At 40.0% G+C, this 20,250-nt stretch overlaps 2 protein-coding genes across 7 annotated transcripts in view; one reads left to right on the top strand and one right to left on the bottom strand.

The window, feature by feature from the left end:
- APH1B (aph-1B gamma-secretase subunit) overlaps positions 1–20,250 on the top strand; it is a 111,438-nt gene that overhangs the window by 42,145 nt on the left and 49,043 nt on the right. The gene's annotated exons all lie outside the window — the stretch shown is intronic.
- Positions 1–20,250, bottom strand: part of CA12 (carbonic anhydrase 12) — a 47,100-nt gene that overhangs the window by 11,121 nt on the left and 15,729 nt on the right. For 4 of the 6 annotated variants that reach the window (XM_075132999.1, XM_075133004.1, XM_075133000.1 and 1 more), the window contains 5 exons: positions 17,247–17,389; positions 10,478–10,573; positions 8,109–8,172; positions 6,457–6,614; positions 4,517–4,643 (listed from right to left, as the gene is read on the bottom strand). In XM_075132999.1, coding sequence (XP_074989100.1) covers positions 4,517–4,643; positions 6,457–6,614; positions 8,109–8,172; positions 10,478–10,573; positions 17,247–17,389 — 588 coding nt within the window. Of the gene's footprint in view, positions 1–4,516; positions 4,644–6,456; positions 6,615–8,108; positions 8,173–10,477; positions 10,574–14,498; positions 16,874–17,246; positions 17,390–20,250 lie in introns of those variants that run through there. The other 2 variants (XM_075133002.1, XM_075133001.1) reach the window with 2 other exon arrangements.

Below are 20,250 nucleotides of genomic sequence, written 5' to 3'. Positions count from 1 at the left end.
GTTGTAAATATATCAATACTGGACTTCCATCTCTTCCATTAGACTGTGGACTAGTCTTCCAAGGGATCTAAGAGCAAGTATTCCCATGGCAGTGTTTGTATGTTTGATTTAAATCTATAGCACATGGGCATGAAGCATGTCTCTTTGAACAGTTCTGTATCTGTCAGGCACATTAAATCAGGCAGTTGAGAGAGACTGACTACCACTTTTCTGTCCTAAGGAATCTGAAGTAGGAGCCTCTTTGACTGGATTGAAGATCCCTGTGTTCTTCAGTTGACAAAGGGAAAAATGGGTCTTTACTTTACTGTGGCTATATACCGTAGTGACTCCATGGCTTTAATCAAAGGAGACCATGTATACAGGAGGACAGAATAATATTTAATCAGATATGGGGACAGAGTCTAAGAAATAGGAAAAGTAGTTGAAAAAGGCCTTTGGAATTTAGTTTTAATGCAGCAGAAAGATCCTGCTTTTCCTGAACAAGATACTTGCTGCAGCTACTGAAAAAAATAAGGAACGATTGTGTACTTTCAGTAGTGGAAGGGATGCTTTGATCACAGCTTTTATATAGCATGCAATGAAAAAAGTCAAGATGCAGAACTGCCAAAAAATTTAGAGATGACCAGTGTTTCTTGTCTGTGAATTGCACATAGTCACTGAAGTAATTTATTCCCAATGCACTCAGGGCTTTGCTTACATGAAATAAGAAAGTATTTCCAATTTATCAGAGGGGTAGCTGTGTTAGTCTGTATTCGCAAAAACAACGAGGAGTCCAGTGGCACCTTAAAGACTAACAGATTTATGTGGGCATAAGCTTTCATGAGTAAAACACCCACTTCTTCAGATGCATGCTGTGAAAATTACAGATACAGGCATCAATATATATTGGCACATGAAGAGAAGGGAGTTACCTTACAAGTGGAGAACCAATGTTGAAGGCCAATTTAGTCAGGGTGGATGTAGTCCTCTCCCAAAAAATTGATATTGACACCTCCTCATCGATTTTTGGGCCTTTTTCTTATATAGGTTCCTATTATCCCCCACCCCCATCCCGATTTTTCACATTTGTTGTCTGGTCACCCTACCCACTGTTGTAAGAAGGCTGGGAGCCAATACTCCTGGGTTCTGTCCCACTCTGGAACTGACTTCCTGTAAAACTTCGACAGGTTTCAGAGTAGCAGCCGTGTTAGTCTGTATTCGCAAAAAGAAAAGGAGTACTTGTGGCACCTTAGAGACTAACAAATTTATTTGAGCATAAGCTGAAGTGAGCTGTAGCTCACGAAAGCTTATGCTTAAATAAATTTGTTAGTCTCTGAGGTGCCACAAGTACTCCTTTTCTTTTTGTAAAACTTTGAGAAAGTCTTCCTGTTTCTCAATTTCCCCATCTGTAAATTGGAGATAATGAATATGCTGCCAGGGGGCTGTGAAATGCCTTGAGAACTTGGGGTAAAAGGTGCTAATTAAATGCAAAGTGTTATACTGACCTCTTTCATCAAGTGTAAAACTGCTTCCCCTTCACCATTAACGTCTGTTAACTCTAGATACATTTTACTCATACTTTAACCAAAAATGTAGGGAGGTGAGGCATCTGTTCTTAAACTACTGTCCCTCCTCAAGTGCTGCAAGTGAAAATAGTTGACTTTTATATGCACAGAAATGAGGCCTGAGTGGACCCGAGGTACATTAAATCCATGATTCAGTTTAAAGGCACGTTTGAAAGTTCCCTGAATTGCCGTTAGTGCCAAAACGCCAATCTGACCTTTTCAAATGCATCTGCTCCATAAGGGCTTTCCCTGAGAGGCAACTATTTCGTAGTTCCCAGCAAGCGTGGCTAATTAATTAGAAATCAGGAGACACAGTAGTGTAAGTAGCAAAGTAGCCTTTGACACTGAAGCATTGGAGAAGACAGGGTGTGGGAATTTAATATATTCGTGGAAAATATCACAAAACTGGGAAGACATGCTTTGCTATTTAACTATAATACATCCAGCCTGCTCTGTATTGTAGATTTTTCCCCCTCCAATATAAGTAGAAAGGAATGTCTAGTTAAATGAATATTAGAACTGATCAGAAAAAATGTGCTTAAAGAGCAAGGAAATTGATATGTCTATTTATTTAAAATATTACTGTCTAGGCTATATGTAAAAGTTCAGAACAAGGTATTTACACATTTAATAGAAGTCTTTGTGATTGTGTTTTACTCCCGTATAGTGTGTATTAAAGGGATAAAGATGTTGCTCACAGAGGTTTTGTATGTACATCTTAGTAGAAGTGGGTGCAAGCCACAACACTGAAATCTGGAGCCTCCTCTGGATTTCACATACCCCAAAGTTTAGAGCTTTGCTTCAGCCCATTGTAGAGGTTAGGGCCAGTGATCAAATTTTCATGCATATCTGGGTTTGGATTCCAAACCCTTCCAAACCTCCATGGTTTTTGGAGCCAGAGTTTTGATGCAGCCCATTAGAGGAAGGAGCTAGATATGATCAGATATGGAGCCAAACTACCCCCAATTTGGGGGGAGTTTTTAATCTGGGATTTGTTTGGGCCCATCTCTAAATTTCATATGTCTGTTTTGTAGTTGTATGTTTATCTAAGGGCTTGTCTACATGGGGGAAATTGACCAGAATAGTTATTGCGGACTAATTATTCTTGAATAAAGTGATTTATTCCAGAATAGAGTTCCCCTCTGAATACTATTGCACAATAGTTTATTCCAGGATAGCTAGTCTGGTCAATTTCCTGAGAGAGGCACAATTTCCTGCCTGTGTTTTGTTGGTTTGACAAAAAGTGGAATAACAAGTAGATACTGTTGCCTTAAGATTTTGTAATGGATAGACTAACATGTGCCTTTATTAATCTGCAGACTGACTGTTTGGCTGGATTGGATTCTTAATTTGTTTTAAGCTTCAGTAATCAGTCTGAAGATGTGTAGTATTTGACTTAGACCCATCTGCCAAAGCAACACATTGAATGTGCCAGCACTCCAAGGGCTTTGTACAACTCAGTGATAGCCCACTTAATGGTTTTGACTGATTTCAGAGCAAAACATTGGTCATTACAGTTCATTTTGCACAAATAAGCCAAGTAAACCTTACTGAGATGCAGCAAAGCTCATCATCAAAGGTGTAGGCATTTATGCAAAAGCCCCTCACACACAATTGTCATTATGTATCACTACATAATAAATTCTTTAAACCAATTGTATCTTTAGACTTCAACCTAATAAGATGGCTAATTTTACATCCATAACAATGGATTGTGCAATCCATTGTTATGAGTTATTTTTACTTCCAGGTGTCAAACTCCTCAAGGACATCCTCTGTAATTCCTCATAAACAGTCCCCCTGCAATGCAAAATTATGATTCCTTTTAAGAGTGTGGTCAGCACAATAATTATCATGTACTAGCTGAGTTTGACATCACCGTGGCTGAACTCTCTCTCCAATGTCAAGGTGCAATTTTTGTTTTGTTTTTTTAAATTAAAAACACACATGCTAAGTACCTGACCCTGCAAACACTTACAGTCTAATTCAGAGCCCATGGAAAGACACCTGTTGAGTTTAATGGTCACTGAATTGGAATAATTTTATTCTCATACATGCTGGCAGGATTAGGCCTCAAGACTGGATCAAAAAATGGTCTTTCTTCAATCCAAAATGTAAAAGTATGTAGTTTTTTCCCCAAAGGTTAACATATTCTGCCTCATTCTAATCAGATACTTATAAAAAGGAATACATTTCCACTATTCTCTGCATTACTAGATTTCCAATTTGTAACATGCCGTGGAAAGTTCTGCCCTTTCTTTTGTGTATTAAAATCAAATTGCATATCTCATGAAATTTCCCCAGGGCCCAATCCTGTCTCTATTGAAGTCAGCAGGCATTTTGTAATTGACTTTGATTGGAGCAGGATTGGAGCCTCAGCAGAAGTTTTTAAACAATACGTTTGGGGTCCAGAGATGTGGGACTGCAGTGCAGTTATGGAGTATGCTACAGTTAATTGATAAAAGCTTACATAGGCTAGTTAAAATGAGGAAAATTTGGCAACATGGAACTGGAGGGTGTACGTGATCATAATGCCTCTTAAAACAGTGACTGGAACTAAAAGATTTAAAATTAGAGAGAAAAACTGTCTAGTGTAAGTAATACAAAAAGTTATTTTCCCATTGAACATGACAGGAAGGGCTGAGGCTCCCAATACACTTTCCCCTGCCTGATCTTCCTCACTCTACTCTCCAAGATCAAAGGACAATGACTGAGTGGGATCTGCTCACTTGATCCTAATGGGTGACAAATAGAACTTTGTATACACCTTACTCTCATACAATTGCTCATGTAAGCAACTGTAAGAGGAGAAAAAGGGAGACAGCAATGTAAGGGGAAACAATACTGTGTGAAAACTCCTACTGATCTCTTTGTGCCTGAAGAAACCAAAGCAATGCTATAGGCACCTAGTATTCCAAATCCACATGCATAACTATTTACCATTTCTTTACACAGGCATTTATTTTACTTACCTTGACGGAAGGAGACAGAAACCAGCCTTTCATCAAACTCCTGAATGTGTCTGAAGTTATTAACCATTTCCAGGGGCGTGGGGTCATTGGGCTGTGTGCAGTACAGAGCTGTTTCCAGTGCCAGCAGCTAGGGACAAAACATACAATTCAGCATCCAGTGTATAGAGAAAGCAAGGTGGGTATGTTTAGACATCTTCTTATGCTCAAATGACACTGAGAATCAGTTCCATCCAATGAGGGACTGTTTCAACACACAGAAATGCATGAAGGAGGTGGGATCAGTTATGCAGTAGCTACAAATGCAATGTGCTGTGTAAGCCCAAATGTCAGGGGTGCTGGAACAATTTTCATAATGGGGGTGCTGAGAGCCATTGAACCAAACTGTAAACCCTGGATATGATGGAAATCATTTCAAGCCAGGCGATGCAACTGGCAGCACCCCTAGTTCCAGCACTTATGTCAAATATAATTTGGTGTGCAAACAGTTTGACGTCAATTGTCTAAAAGGCTGTTTCTCCATGTCCATATATGAACTTAATTTAATTATGTTAGAGTAACCCTAATAATTGATATTTAGCTGTCAGGAAAATGGGGAAGAGGAAGCCCTTGTTTCATGAGTGTTTGTAGACTTGTTCTCTGCTTGTTTTTCTTAAACCTCAAAACACAGCAAACAAATATCTGTGTATGCAGAACCCCCCAAAAAAGTCCCCAGACATTCCTGCTGTCTGACCTGGATTAGAATAGGTAACACATGAGTGGATCTGATTTTAAGTTAATAAAAGGACTAGCATAGAAGAATTATTATTGAGGGAAAGTTTCCTTCCACGATTGGGTGGTTGAAATATTAGTGCAAACAATCCAAGTCTGAAGCAAGTAATAGAAGTAATCTTAATAAGCTGGATATTTTGGTAAGGTAAGGAATGCACATGCAATGGTGAGCGTCATAGAAATGAATGCTCACCAAAAGGAGTGCAGCTGCTAACTTGATCATAGATTTCTGTGATAAAACAGTTTGGATTTCTTATTTGTAAGTTGCTAGCTAAGCTCTTTCCACCTAATGTGGATCAGAAGAAGCTGGTGTTTGGGGGTTATATAACTCAGTATAGAACATATTTCTGTTCTTTTCCTACTAGTTTATTAGTTGACCACCTGAGAGGAGGAAAAAACTTAATTAGTTTCTAAGAGATGCACATGAAGACAGAGGTTGGTAAAAACCAAGGTAGCTTTGGTTTTGCCAAATAACCCTTCACCAGTTAGGCTTTGGTTTTATGAAACCAAAATCAAAGCTAGAAGTTGTTCCTATCTAGATGTTACTGTTACATAGGATTGGCCTGGCAATTTGTGAAAGATACTTGCATGAAGACAGCAAATGCTGAAGCAAAGGAAGAATACAGATTGACTACAAGTTTCAAACACAAATCTCTCTGTGCCTGTTTAACTGTGGGTGAAACTTTTCACCTATGATGGTTAGCAGACAGAATTAAGGTGTCCTGTATCTAATTTTCAGGGGCAGTCAGGTACTTGGAAGTTCAAGTGACCTTAAACTGCACCACCAGTTATTTTTTATTCACAAAATTGTGGGCAGAAAAATAAAGATTCTGTTAAGGAGGGACTGAAAATTTGGACCATAATGTGTTGTTCTGAATTAAAGAGCCATCCAGTCCCATGGCCTTTGCATGTCAATTGCAAACGAAGTATGATCGATCAAAGAGATTAAATAATTTTTTTCCCCACTCCAAGAATAATGTTAGTAATCACATCTTTTAGTTTTATAAGACCTTATGGAAAACTTCCTATTTGAAATCCAGGAAATGAGAATACAAATTTAACATTCCTTAATAAACACCAAACAGATTAATTTATTAGCATTTAATTTAATATCAGACTTTAGGCTACAATGACAGGCTAAATAAGAAAATATCTGTTTTACTTAAACTTGCCTGTTCTTGTGAAACTTTTACTGGGTGTCGGAAAACTGTCCAGAGAACACTAGGGTAACAAGGAGGAGTTGTCAGGGATCCTTCATAGCGATAATACTCATCCAGTTGGTCAGGAAGCAGTTCTTGGATGTCAAAACCTGGGACTAGAGCTACCTGGTCTGAAAGAGAGAATCCATGTTAATTCCATATTCTTCATCACACTTCTCTCAGTGCTAGTCTACTTTGCATCATCATGACTTTCTACTGGACTGCATTGGTTTGCTGTATATCTCTGCACAGGTGAGTCCCAGTAGGGCAAATTTGTTTTCAGCAAGCATTTTGATCTCAATGAAAAAGGAAAAAGTGTACTTTGATAGATGCTAGACCCAATTTAATATAGAAATGTAGTTCATTAAACCACTTCTAAATTTGTTCTTATACAAGTCTGACATGTTACACCTGGATATCAAACCAGGGTTGTGATTAATGAGGAAAGTTGCTCTTTGCTATTGAGTGCACCCTGCTCAGGTGCACTACTGGATGAATTTCTTTATAAGCAGTGCAGGCAACTACCCAATATTAGACCTCACACATCACAACTTCTTGTCAACTGTCTAAATGGGCCATCTTGATTATCACCACAAAAGTTTTTCTTCTCCTGCTGATAATAGCTCATCTTAATTAATTAGCCCCTTACAGTTTGTATGGCAACTTCCACCTCCTCTGTATATATGTGTGTGTATATATATTCTTACTATATGTTCCATTCTATACATCCGATGAAGTGGGCTGTAGCCCATGAAAGCTTTTGCTCTAATAAATTTGTTAGTCTCTAAGGGGCCACAAGTACTCCTGTTCTTTTTGTGGATATAGACTAACACGGCTGTTACTCTGAAACTAGACATTTAGGGTTTGTCTACACTGCAGTCACAGGTGTGACTGCAGCTTAGATAGGTGTATCTATGCTAGCTTTACTTTAACTAGCGCAGCTAAAAAGAGCAGAGAGGACGTACTTGTGCAGGCTTCAGCACCAAGGAACCTGAGTATGTACTCAAGTTGCTAACCTGCGCTGAAGCTCATGCTGCCACATCTTCACTGCTATTTTTAGCTGTGCGAGCTTGATTAAAGCTAGCGTGGATATATCAACCCATGCTGCACTCACACCTCCAACCACAGAGGACTGGGTTTGAAATATTCTGTCTGCTGTTCATAATGGTTTGAGTGTGTTTGCCACTACGCTGAAGATTTTCTTGTCAACACCATGTTTTTATACATCTCGTCAACATTGTCTGCATTTAATTGCATTCACGAACTCCTTTTTTTTTTAAAAGACACCTGAGGAAAAAATCCTGTGAGTTCTGGCCATTTGCTTACTGGGAGTGAGTATCATTATCATTATTTGCATAAATCAGCTATCTGTATACTAAATTGAGGAGCAAGTAACCAAAGGAACAGCACATGCAAGTCATACGACCTGGTTAGGAACATGTGATACTAATGAACACAAGTGTACCTAAAAGCTAGCTGTATGATCCCCTTAAGAGGAGTGCACTGTACTTAGAACTGTTCTGAAGCAGTTTTGACAAAAGCATGACATGCCCTGCATGAATCCCAATGATAAGGTTCTGAGCCACTCAGCCACTATTGATCTTTTGCATACAACAGCTACTCACCTTTGTATTTCACGTTCTGGAAATGACCGAAGATCTTTTCATAGGATGGATTGAATGGGCCTTTCTGTAACAAATAGATTAACAGCTGTCCAAGTAATCAGGGCTCTGTGTGCATAATCTTAAATTCTCCAGACAACTGGTGTTCAACATTTGGTTGACAGTGTCATCTTTTAGTGAAATTTTTCACCCAACAACACCAATACTGATGTAATAACATAGACTGATGTAGAAATTAAGGCTGTGCCCTGGGATTGTTTTGTTTAGTCTGTTCTATCCTTCTTCTCCATTTCAATACACTCTTAAATAATAAGCTGCAGCCTGGGGGTATTTGATTTCTTTATCACACTACACAATATTAAATTGTCATAATTATGGCTTATCAGTTGTTTGCAATATGATGAATTGCAAAGTTAAAACCTTAAATAACTAAAATGTTCAAGGAGAAATATTTTGCATTAAATCAGTTCAATGATTATGTGTTAATTAAAGTGATCTGTATAATAATGTTTACTGAATAACTAGGTGAAATTTAAAGGCCTGTGACAAACAGGAGGTCAGACTAGATGATCCAATAGTCCCTTCTGGCCTTAGACTCAATGAATAACAGTGGTCTTAAACTAAATAACCAGTAATATCTGACTGTAGGATAAATTTCCAAAGCATATAGCTGCACAACTCTCATTAGCTGAAACTCCACACAGTTCTTCATAAAATGTTACCTGATAGGGTCTCGTCTTGCAATCCTTTATATAGTTAGAATTTCCACTAGCTTCAGTGGAAGTGATTTCTTCACAGGGACTGCAGGATTGGTCCCTTACTGCACAACAGCATTATGGAGCAGAAGACTTCAGACCAGAAAGGTTTTAGATGAAGCCTACATTCTTTATTCTGTAACACGCCTTATGGTGTGTGTTTGAAAAAAACATGTAGCCTTTCAGTGGCTAGCCTGCTGTGCAAAGAAATGGAAGCCTGTTTCCTTTAAGAACTTTATACATGCTAATTCTATGCTGACAGGTTTCTCAGATCATGCATGGGTTTCTAGTCATAGCCATAGGTAGCATATTTTGGGCTTTCTGTTGCCAACCAGAAACCGTTAGTCTGCTGCTTGCAATCCAAAATAAAGAATGATACTGTTAGAAGGTCAGGACCAGTGGTGAGAGTTATAACTCTAATATCCAATAAGAGACTGGCTGCTATAGCTTTGAATCAATGCCTGTTTTCTTAATAATTTGGAGCTGATTCTCAGCAACTCATCTGGCAACCAGAAAAAATTGTGTCCTAAGTTCAACTTTGAAAGCCACGATGTTTCTGAAATTCTCAGATGGAAATAAGTAAATAATGTTAAATTTGGAGATATCCTTATTTGATTTTTAATCAGCATTATATAATAAGCATTTATTGTAGAAAAACCAGAAGACTTCTAAGACTTCTAAGATAGTTGGGTTTTCAAAGAAACAAAACTTTTCTCAGAAAGTGTCTGCATTCCTTGAACACTTTCAGGTTTTCGATGGAAAGCTGAAACTTTTTGGGGTTTCAATTTTGTTGACAAAAAGTCAAAATGTTCTTTAGGGGGGAAACACATTTTCCAATCTGCTCTACTGTAAAGTTCATTAGCTCAATGCTGAGTTTATAGCTAGCCTTTTTTGGTCACATTTACACAAAGTAATTGGAAATGTTTGCCTGGCAGAGTTACAGGAGGTTCCATCAGATTGCTGACTGGGTTATTTAATTGCCTCTGTGTCAGGGTTAGGTGTGGAAACCTGTCCCCCTGCTGCGTTGAAAGGTTCACTGAATTTACTTGTCTCATAATTTTTTCTTCATCACCAGCTTCATTGATACAAAGGAACTGTGTGCCTGTGAAGTACTAGTTGTGAAGGGTATGGTCACACCTTAGTCTTCTATAATTAATTACCTGTGTCAGGGTTCTGCCAGCCTGGTGACCCCTACTGTGTTAAACAGTGTTCCGTGCTACATATACAACTGCCTTTACTATCTGGGAATATTCAAATGTGCAGACTTGATCTTCACTTTCTACTGTCATTTGTGAGAAACTCACCAGCTCCTTAGTCTGTGGAAAGCAAATTCAAAAGGATATGAACATGCCTGATATATTTTAAAATAAAATAACGAGTGAATACTCAAAATCTTTTCTCTTGCACTATACACCTAGTAAACAGAAATATAATGGAGGGCAGAATCTGGCCATACATATGTGTGTAGGTGGAGTGGAAGAGAGAGACCACATATCCAGACATGCCAATATTGATGAACTCCAAGTTAATCCCAGTCATCTCATTGTACTTAAAGCTTACAGATACTTTAATTATAGCATTATTAAATATGAAAAAAGCACAAGGCATGCATCTTACCTCAATGAGAACAGCCAAAACTGCTAGCCCATCTGATTTGTCTATTGCTGCTGTTACATCGGGGTATTTGTCAGAGTTATAATGTACAATATGTAGCTACAAAGAGGGAGAAGTAACGGTATTATCACCTCTGGCTCATGGTAGCATTTCTGTTGTCATAAAACAATCCAGGGCCCTAGACACCACAACATAAGGCCTCCTAACATCTTCCCCTTTAGCAGTGGCAGGAGGCCCTCTCCCCTTTCAGAGAAGCAAAGGCAGTGTTATGGTGCTGCTTTCTTTCACCCATGATTGGCGGGGATCCCCTGTCCTCCACAGAGAGGCAGAGTCAATAGCAGGTGTTCTCCCCGCCCCCCCAGTACCTGCCACAGTAATCAAGGTGTATCTGCTTGGGTGGATGTGATGGGCACCCTGTACTCTTCTCCTGGCACACAGAGTCCTCTGCTGGGGTGGATTTGGTGGGAACCAGAGCAGTGACTCTTGGGGTTAACTCCCATTGAGACTCATGGTACAGTTCACCCCTTTAAGAGCTATTGTTTCACACTGCCTGCAGACTCAGGCAGATGTCACTGCATCAGTTACCCTGGATTACATTTTCAAGCTTTCCTTTATGACCATGAGGACGAGAAACTTTATTTTATTTAAATTAAATCACACAGTGCCAGAAGCTACTGCCTTCAGCATGGGCCTGTGGTGTCTATGCCTCATAGACCCTGAGACTGATCATGGAGAGGCCAAGTCATTTAAAAATAATCCCAGCCCAAACTTGAAATGGCCAAGTGAACACACTTACATGCACATTAATCATGCATAAAAATTCACTCTGAATTTCTTTATTGTACTTTAATTACATTAAAACACCTGGCCTGTGATTCTTTTTCATCAGAAATTGAACAGTTTTAGAACTGCCTTGTAAAGTTAAATATTTTGAACACGAAATGTTAACATGATGAAACTGAAGCTGTCAGTGTGGAAATATAAATAAATAGACTGCAAGAGAATGAGGAATGGGGTCTACCAACAGCACCGTTATTTGTGCTTATTGGAGAACTACAAAAAGGACATGGAAGAGAAGGGTATTTAAAATTAAGTCCTCTACATACCTGTGTTTAACAAATATTCTGATTTTTTTACAATAACTTTTTAAAACAGTTGCAAAAAAGGTTTTGGATCCACTTTTGTACCATCAAAGTAGATGGAAAAATTCTAATGGTTCAGGATCAGGCACTCACATAGTAATTTGCAAGAGAGAACAGCTGCATGACAGGTGACCGTACTTAGTCTCTCAGTTCACAGTGATTTGGGAACATAGAACTCTAATACTGAATTTTGATATGCTTACTGTTTTCAAAAAAGAATCAAGAATTTAGTGTAAATAGTGTGTTCAGTTTATTGTTGCTAAGATTCCCAGAGACCTCATGTATAGGTACCTGTCAATTAAAGATTATTAGTAAAAACAAAATAATTTTCTGGAAGCTGATGCTTGGTTGGGTCTTGCTTGATGGATCACTCTTTAACAATCTGCAAATTTTCCACTAAAACATCAGATGAGCACTGGGAATTCTCTGATGGAAGCCTGACTTACTAAGGTTTCCCCTGGGTTTTGCTACGTACCTTACCCTACTTTCCTATCCGACATGAAACATCATCTGTTAACTGTTACTATATAACATTATGCAAACTCTTCAGCAGTTATGCAGTTAACTCGCTTAACATGAGCATTGCGTGTGTTAATTGGATAATATTGTGGTTTGGCTCTCTGATGTAGTCTCGGATAGCTGAGCAAGTCACCAGCTGTGCAGTTATTTCATGTTAAAGTGTGTGAATCAAGCCAAAACCAGATTGGCTATACCCTTAGTTGCTACATGTAGGAAATAGGCAGTTATAAAACTATGCACCTAACTTGTAGGTGGCTATGAGCCAGATTTTCTTTTCTTTTGCAGCAATATAAATCCAGAGGAATTCTACTGAAGTCAATGGAGTCAATCTTGAGTCATGCTGGTGTTCGTGTGAGAGGACTCTGGCCTCATATCTCCTCCTAGGGCCAAACAGCATTGTTCTGTGCCTATCCCAAAGCTATTTATTCCAAACCAGAAAATTTCCTGGTAGAAGTTTTATGAATTACCATATGAACGAAGTGGCCTCAGATAGGCATTAACTTCCCACCCTGACAACAACCCTTCCCTGCCCCTATTCCAACCCATAACCAGCTAACATATATACATCCAACAGAATGAGCCTTCATTAATGAATTATGTTTGACTGGACTTCTCCAGCTTCACCGTTGCGATGACTTGGTATGTGTAGAGCAGGGATTTAAGGTAACAGACAAACTTATTCTGAAAAATATTTGAACTGCACAGAACCCCTTCCCACAGCCACTGAAGAAAGGGAAGTCTCCACTTTTGGAGTTAGCCTGTAAGAAAGAAATTGCCTTTCCAATAGCTTCAGCAAAGGGTATGGGTATTGTCCTTAGCCTAAAATTGTAACTTTAATCCTACTTCAATTTCAGATAGATTTGTAATTACTCTGGGACTATGAATTGAATAAATTAAGCATATAATTATTCATTGCTAAATCCAGTGGCCGATTACTAAAATTGATTTCCATTAATTGTGCTGTATGCATTTAGAACTGATTGTTACCATTACAGACCCCAACTGGTCTGCGCAGGTGCACCCCCACTCAGGCCTCAAGCAATCACTGCTCTTGTGGTGGGGTCATGCAATTCTCCCACTCTCAGATCAGGCCTTGGACTGCCATTCCCAGGTGCTAACTGTGATTACCTCAGCAGGCCTAATTTATAGTTCATAGCTGCAGGTCTGTTAACACCAAGAACACTGGCGGTGGTATCCAGTAATCAGACAGCCGAGCATTATTTGTTTAGAACAAAACAATTGCAGAGAAAAAGATCTTAAAACAATAACAGATTATGTGCACGTCTAGTTTACCAGGTGCCTACCCATCTGACACATCAGGATGCTGGTAGGTCTAAGTTTCCTACAGGCACCCAAAGACCGCGATAGTCTGTGATGGTTTCTTCCCATAACTCACCAGTCTTTTCTCCCCACTGCTTCAGGGAATGACTCCTTTACAAGCTGCTCAGTCTCTTCTCAGAGAACGTGTCTGTTTTAAAGTGTTTTGTAGCTCTTTGATCTGTTAGTGTCCAGAACTGGCAAAACAACAGTGTAACTTCGGATTGGAGGCTGGAAGTAGGCCATTTTCCTGTAATTGCCCCATAAATATTTTTGGAGTATGGCCTAGCTAGATCCATTGCATTGCTTCCCGGCTTGTTTCTCCAACAGCCCCCTATTAAGCTAGACTAATACATTCATACGGGAAATTCTGTTAAACCAATCTAACTATATAGAACCTTATGTTGCCGACCAGGACCCAGACATTATTCATATAATGATTACATAGCACCTCCATATCTTCTACACTGAACCCACGCAGAACTGCACAGAGAGGATTTGAGTTTGTGTCATGCAACAAAGAGCATAATTACACATTGTTACTTAAACAGTGGTCTGCATCATCGCTAGTCTCCAGTTAGAATTGGTGTTAAGCAGCAGAATTTAGAGTATCTGCATGGTACAAACATTTTAAGTTTACATGTATGTGAACCTCGAAGCAAAACACGTGGATCAATTTTGAAAAGCCTTATGAGTGTTATCTGCAGCAAGTATGCAAATCTGGCAACATAGATTGTAAAATTTACATTTAATCTCACAGCTAAGTCCAATAGTTAAAAGAAAATATTATTAGTTGTAATTATTTATATTAAGGTAGCACTTTAAGGCCCCAGTCAGGACTGGGGACCCATGATGCTGGGTGCTGTACAAATAGAAAAGAGACTAATTCCTACCCTGAAGGGCTTACAATGTAAAGAGCTTTCAAGGTGAAGAGCTAAAACAATAAAATCAGTAGCCAAACATTTTGATTTGGTGCTTTCTCAGGTTTCAGAGTAGCAGCCATGTTAGTCTGTATTTGCAAAAAGAAAAGGAGTACTTGGGGCACCTTAGAGATGAACAAATTTATTTGAGCATAAGCTTTCGTGAGCTACAGCTCACTTTATTGGCTGCACTCAGTGGAAAATACAGTGGCGAGATTTATATACATAGAAAACATGAAACAATGGGTGTTACCATACACACTGTAACGAGAGTGATCACTTAAGGTGAGCTATTACCAGCAGGAGAGCGGGGGGGGGGGGGAGGGGGGAACACCGGGAGGGGACCTTTTGTAGTGATAATCAAGCATTTCCAGCAGTTGACAAGAATGTCTGAGGAACGTGGGTGGGGGGGGAAAATAGTTTTACTTTGTGTAATGGCCCATCCACTCCCAGTCTCTATTCAAGCCTAAGTTAATTGTATCCAGTTTGCAAATTAATTCCAATTCAGCAGTCTCTCTTTGGAGTCTGTTTTTGAAGTTTTTTTGTTGAAGAATTGCAACTTTTAGGTCTGTAATCGAGTGACCCAAGAGATTGAAGTGTTCTCCAACTGGTTTATGAATGTTATAATTCTTGACGTCTGATTTGTGTCCATTTATTTTTTTACGTAGAGACTGTCCAGTTTGACCAATGTACACGGCGGAGGAGCATTGCTGGCACATGATGGCATATATCACATTGGTAGATGTGCAGGTGAACGAGTCTCTGATTGTGTGGCTGATGTGATTAGGCCCTATGATGATGTCCCCTGAATAGATATGTGGACACAGTTGGCAACGGGCTTTGTTGCAAGGATAGGTTCCTGGGTTAGCGGTTCTGTTGTGTGGTGTGTGGTTGCTGGTGAGTATTTGCTTCAGGTTGGGGGGCTGTCTGTAAGCAATGACTGGCCTTTCCCCCAGGGTCTGGGAGAGTGATGGGTCGTCCTTTAAGATAGGTTGTAGATCCTTGATGATGCGTTCGAGAGGTTTTAGTTGGGGACTGAAGGTGATGGCTAGTGGCGTTCTGTCATTTTCTTTGTTGGGCCTGTCCTGTAGTAGGTGACTTATGGGTACTCTTCTGGCTCTGTCAATCTGTTTCTTCACTTCAACAGGTGGGTATTGTAGTCGTAAGAATGCTTGATAGAGATCTTGTAGGTGTTTATCTCTGTCTGAGGGGTTAGAGCAAATGCGGTTGTATTGTAGAGCTTGGCTGTAGACAATGGATCGTGTGGTGTGGTCTGGATGAAAGCTGGAGGCATGTAGGTAGGAATAGCGGTCAGTAGGTTTCCAGTATAGGGTGGTGTTTATGTGACCATCGCTTATTAGCACCGTAGTGTCCAGGAAGTGGATCTCTTGTGTTGACTGGTCCAGGCTGACGTTTACGGTGGGATGGAAATTGTTGAAATCATGGTGGAATTCCTCAAGGGTTTCTTTTCCATGGGTCCAGACGATGAAGATGTCATCAATGTAGCGCAAGTAGAGCAGGGGCATTAGGGGACAAGAGCTGAGGAAGCGTTGTTCTAAGTCAGCCTTAAAAATGCTGGCATACTGTGGGGCCATGTGGGTACCCATAGCAGTGCCACTGATTTGAAGGTATACATTGCCCCCAAATGTGAAATAATTATGGGTGAGGACAAAGTTCAGCCACCAGGTTTGCCATGACTTTATCGGCAATACTGTTCCTGACGGCTTGTAGTCCATCTTTGTGTGGAATGTTGGTGTAGAGGGCTTCTACATCCATAGTGGCCAGGATAGTGTTTTCAGGAAGATCACCGATGGATTGTAGTTTCCTCAGGAAGTAAGTGGTGTCTCGAAGATAGCTGGGAGTGCTGGTAGCATAGGGCCTGAGGAGGGAGTCTACATAGCCAGACAATCCTGCTGTCAGGGTGCCAATGCCTGAGATGATGGGGAGTCCAGGATTCCAGGTTTTTGGATCTTGGGTAGGAGATAGAATACCCCAGGTCGGGGTTCCAGGGGTGTGTCTGTGCGGATTTGTGCTTGTGCTTTTTCAGGGAGTTTCTTGAGCAAATGCTGTAGTTTCTTTTGGTAACCCTCAGTGGGATCAGAGGGTAATGGTTTGTAGAAAGTGATGTTGGAGAGCTGCCTAGCAGCATCTTGTTCATACTCCGACCTATTCATGATGACGACAGCACCTCCTTTGTCAGCCTTTTTGATTATGATGTCAGAGTTGTTTCTGAGGCTGTGGATGGCATTGTGTTCTGCACGGCTGAGGTTATGGGGCAAGTGATGCTGCTTTTCCACAATTTCAGCCTGTGCACGTTGGCGGAACCACTCTATGTAGAAGTCCAGTCTGTTGTTTCGACCTTCAGGAGGAGTCCACCCAGAATCCTCCTTTTTGTAATATTGGTAGGAAGGTCTCTGTGGGTTAGTATGTTGTTCAGAGGTGTGTTGGAAATATTCCTTGAGTCGGAGACGTTGAAAATAGGATTCTAGGTCACCACAGAACTGTATAATGTTTGTGGGAGTGGAGGGGCAGAAAGAGAATAAACAACTTGCTTGAAGTTACTGAGCAAGTCAGTTTCAGTACTGAGAGTAAAACTCAGATCTCTTGATTCCCAGTGTCATGCTATAGCAAAAAAAGCCATACCATTTACTGAGTCCAGCCTCAATCCAGAGCACCTTGTAGCATCTTGATATGGGATATATTAACTATTAAGAGCATAGGTGCTTAAATTAGTGCTTGTTGGCCTTCTTTGGCAGAATGTACTTAAACACAAATGGTGAATACATCAACCATTGTCTATGCAAATTTTAGCTTTGAAATAGTGGAAACTGTCTAACTTTCCCTTCAATTTTTTGTGACTTGAGACCATCTTACCTCTGCTGCAAAATGCCTCCCACTGACTGTGTGCTCCGAGCCTTCTGGCTTGTTCCTGTTTCCCCAGTGTAGGTGAAGCTGAGTTGCAGTGTATTGGAAAGGGAGCTTTCTGATGTGCATGGTAGGAAACAGGCTCATTCTTACTGCAAGTAGACCAAAAATATGGGAGAAGATTATATTGCTGTGTTGACGCATTTGGTGCACAGAACTAGTGTGTCTGGCTTTATCAGATACAGAGAATTAGAATAGCAGAATAAACCATTCAGGTTCTTAACCCAGAATCCAGCACATGCCAACGTTATAGTATCTGGATGATGATCATTTTTAGCAGTCTTTGGAACTTTCCATGCAATTCAAGGGAGTCTTGAACATTTTCCCCCTATATTCTTGTAGAATGTAATACATGGAATGTGAATTGAATGGGAGAGTTGTGATCTCTCTGTCTGTACTGGAATTTTCTCCCTTCCCTGAATTCTGCTAACCCATCATAAGCTTATGAAAGGGGATCTCTGAAGCAAAACAACATTTTTTAGCCTTTTTCTGCTCTTTTGTGACATATAAAGATGGCTTAATAAACTAATATTTCCCCCAGATTTAAATAAGTATTTTGTTAACATTTGACATTAGGTTCTTCTCTCCCTCTCCTTACTTGAGAGCCTTGTTATGAACCTTAAGAGTGATGTCAAGAAAAGCTACAGCCACAAACTTAAGAATCATCATTCTTCTCCCTTCAGCTTGATGGAGGGAATTCTGCAGCTCAGGTTACAGCCTGGCGTAACATTCCTAAGGTCCTCCAGCAAAGAAGGGGAAGGGAGAGGTTGTGTTCTTTCTTGTGTAGAATTAAAATTAGAAAAGAAACTGTATGTAGGCTTTCGTTTTTTTATCATTAAACTTTGACAACTTCTGAACATCATAAAGAACTGTAAAAGATGCCCCTTTCTTTGCAGTTCACTTTGAGGTGACTTCCAGAAGGGTAATGTTTTGTCCCTGGAATGCCCCAGATTTGGAACAAAACGTGCATTTCACACTTTTTCCAGAGGAAGACATCTCTGGAGCCTCTACAAAGGACCATCGCTCAACACATGAATTATTCAGCTGGTGTTAAAGAGCTTTTCCTTGTGCTCCAGTGTTTTAAATCTAATTTAAGTAGATAACTGTATCTAGGGGAACCAGTTACGAAGCACTCTAATTATATGTAAGAATTAATATGACACCACAGTGCTTTACAGGCCATTGAATAGGTTTGTGGACATAAGGGACTATAACAGCATGTGCTATAATGATGTTCTCCACAACAGAGACTGAATTTTTTATTACGCAAAGCAATTTAGGGTTTCTGTTTGAGTGCTGGTTCCAGACAACTAGCTCTCCTTGTCCTTTATTGTTCACCACTTTAGAGCCACTTGGTTTGGGGGAACAGGGGGAGACCAGAGGTCAGACCTTAGAAGGTTTGGTCTTACCTAAAGAATGGACTCATGATAAGAATGGCCATAGTGCATCAGACCAAAAGTCTATCTGGCTCAATATTCTGTCTTCCGACAGGTTTCAAAGGGGTAGCCATGTTAGTCTGTATCAGCAAAAACAACGAGGAGTCCTTGTGGCACCTTAGAGACTAATAAATTTACAGTGAACAGTCCCAGATGTTTCAGAGGGAGTGAACAGAACAAGGTAATTTATCAAGTGCTCCATCCACAGTTGTCCAGTCCCAGCTTCAAGCAGTCAGAGGTTTAGAGCATGGGGTTGCATCCCTGGCCATCTTGGCTAATAGCCATTGATGGACCTATCCTCCATGAACTTATTTAATTCTTTTTTTTTTTTTAAACCCAGTTATACTTTAGACCTTTACAGCATTCCCTGGCAACAAGTTCCACAGGTTGACTGTCTGTTGTGTGAAGTACTTCCTTATGTTAGTTTTAATTCTGCTGCCTATTCATTTCATTGGGTGATTCTGGTTCTTGTGTAGAATTCCCTATTCTTCCTTATTCACTTTCTCCACACCATTTATGATTTTTACAGACCTCGTATCATATCCCCCCTCAGTCTCTTTTCCAAGTTGAACAGTCCCACTCTTTTAAATCTCTCCTTATATGGAAGCTGTTCAGAGGTGCTTAATGACTTCTTTGTTTCCGTTTTCACCAAGAAGGTTGGTAGCTATTGGACGTCTAACATAGTGAATGCCTGTGAAAATGAGGTAGGATCAGAGTCTAAAATAAGGAAAGAACAACTCAAAAATTACTTAAACAAGTGAGATGTCTTCAAATCACCAGGACCTGATGAAAGGCATCCTAGAATACTCAAGGAGCTTATTGAGGAGGTATCTAAGCCATTAGCAATTATCTTTGAAAAGTCATGGAAGATGGGAGAGATTCCAGAAGACTTGAAAAGGCCAAATATAGTGTCCATCTACAAAAAGGGAAATAAGGACAACCTGGGGAATTACAGACCAGTCAGCTTCACTTCTGTATCCGGAAAGATAATGGAGCAAATAATTAAGCAGTCAATTTGCAAACATCTAGAAGATAATAAGATGATAAATAACAGTCAGCATGGATTTGTCAAGAACAAATTGTATCAAACCAACCTGATAGCTTTCTTTGACAGGGAAACAAGCCTTGTGGATGGGGGAAGTGGTAGATGTGGTATATCTTGACTTTAGTAAGGCTTTTGATACTGTCTCGCATGACCTTCTTGTAAACAAACTAGGGAAATGCAACCTAGATGGAGCTACTATAAGGTGGGTGCATAACTGGTTGGAAAATTGTTCCCAGAGAGTAGTTATCAATGGTTCACAGTCATGCTGGATGAAATTCAATAAGGACAAATGCAAAGTACTCCACTTAGGAAGGACCAATCAGTTGCACACATACAAAATGGGAAATGACTGCCTGGGAAGGAGTACTGCAGAAAGGGATCTGGGGGTTGTAGTGGATCACAAGCTAAATATGAGTTAAAAGTGTAACACTGTTGTAAAAAAAGCAGACATCACTCTGGGATGTATTAGCAG

This window comes from Caretta caretta, chromosome 10, assembly GCF_965140235.1.
Source record: "Caretta caretta isolate rCarCar2 chromosome 10, rCarCar1.hap1, whole genome shotgun sequence".
Taxonomy (NCBI): domain Eukaryota; kingdom Metazoa; phylum Chordata; order Testudines; family Cheloniidae; genus Caretta; species Caretta caretta.
This window is presented reverse-complemented; position numbering and strand designations above follow the sequence as displayed.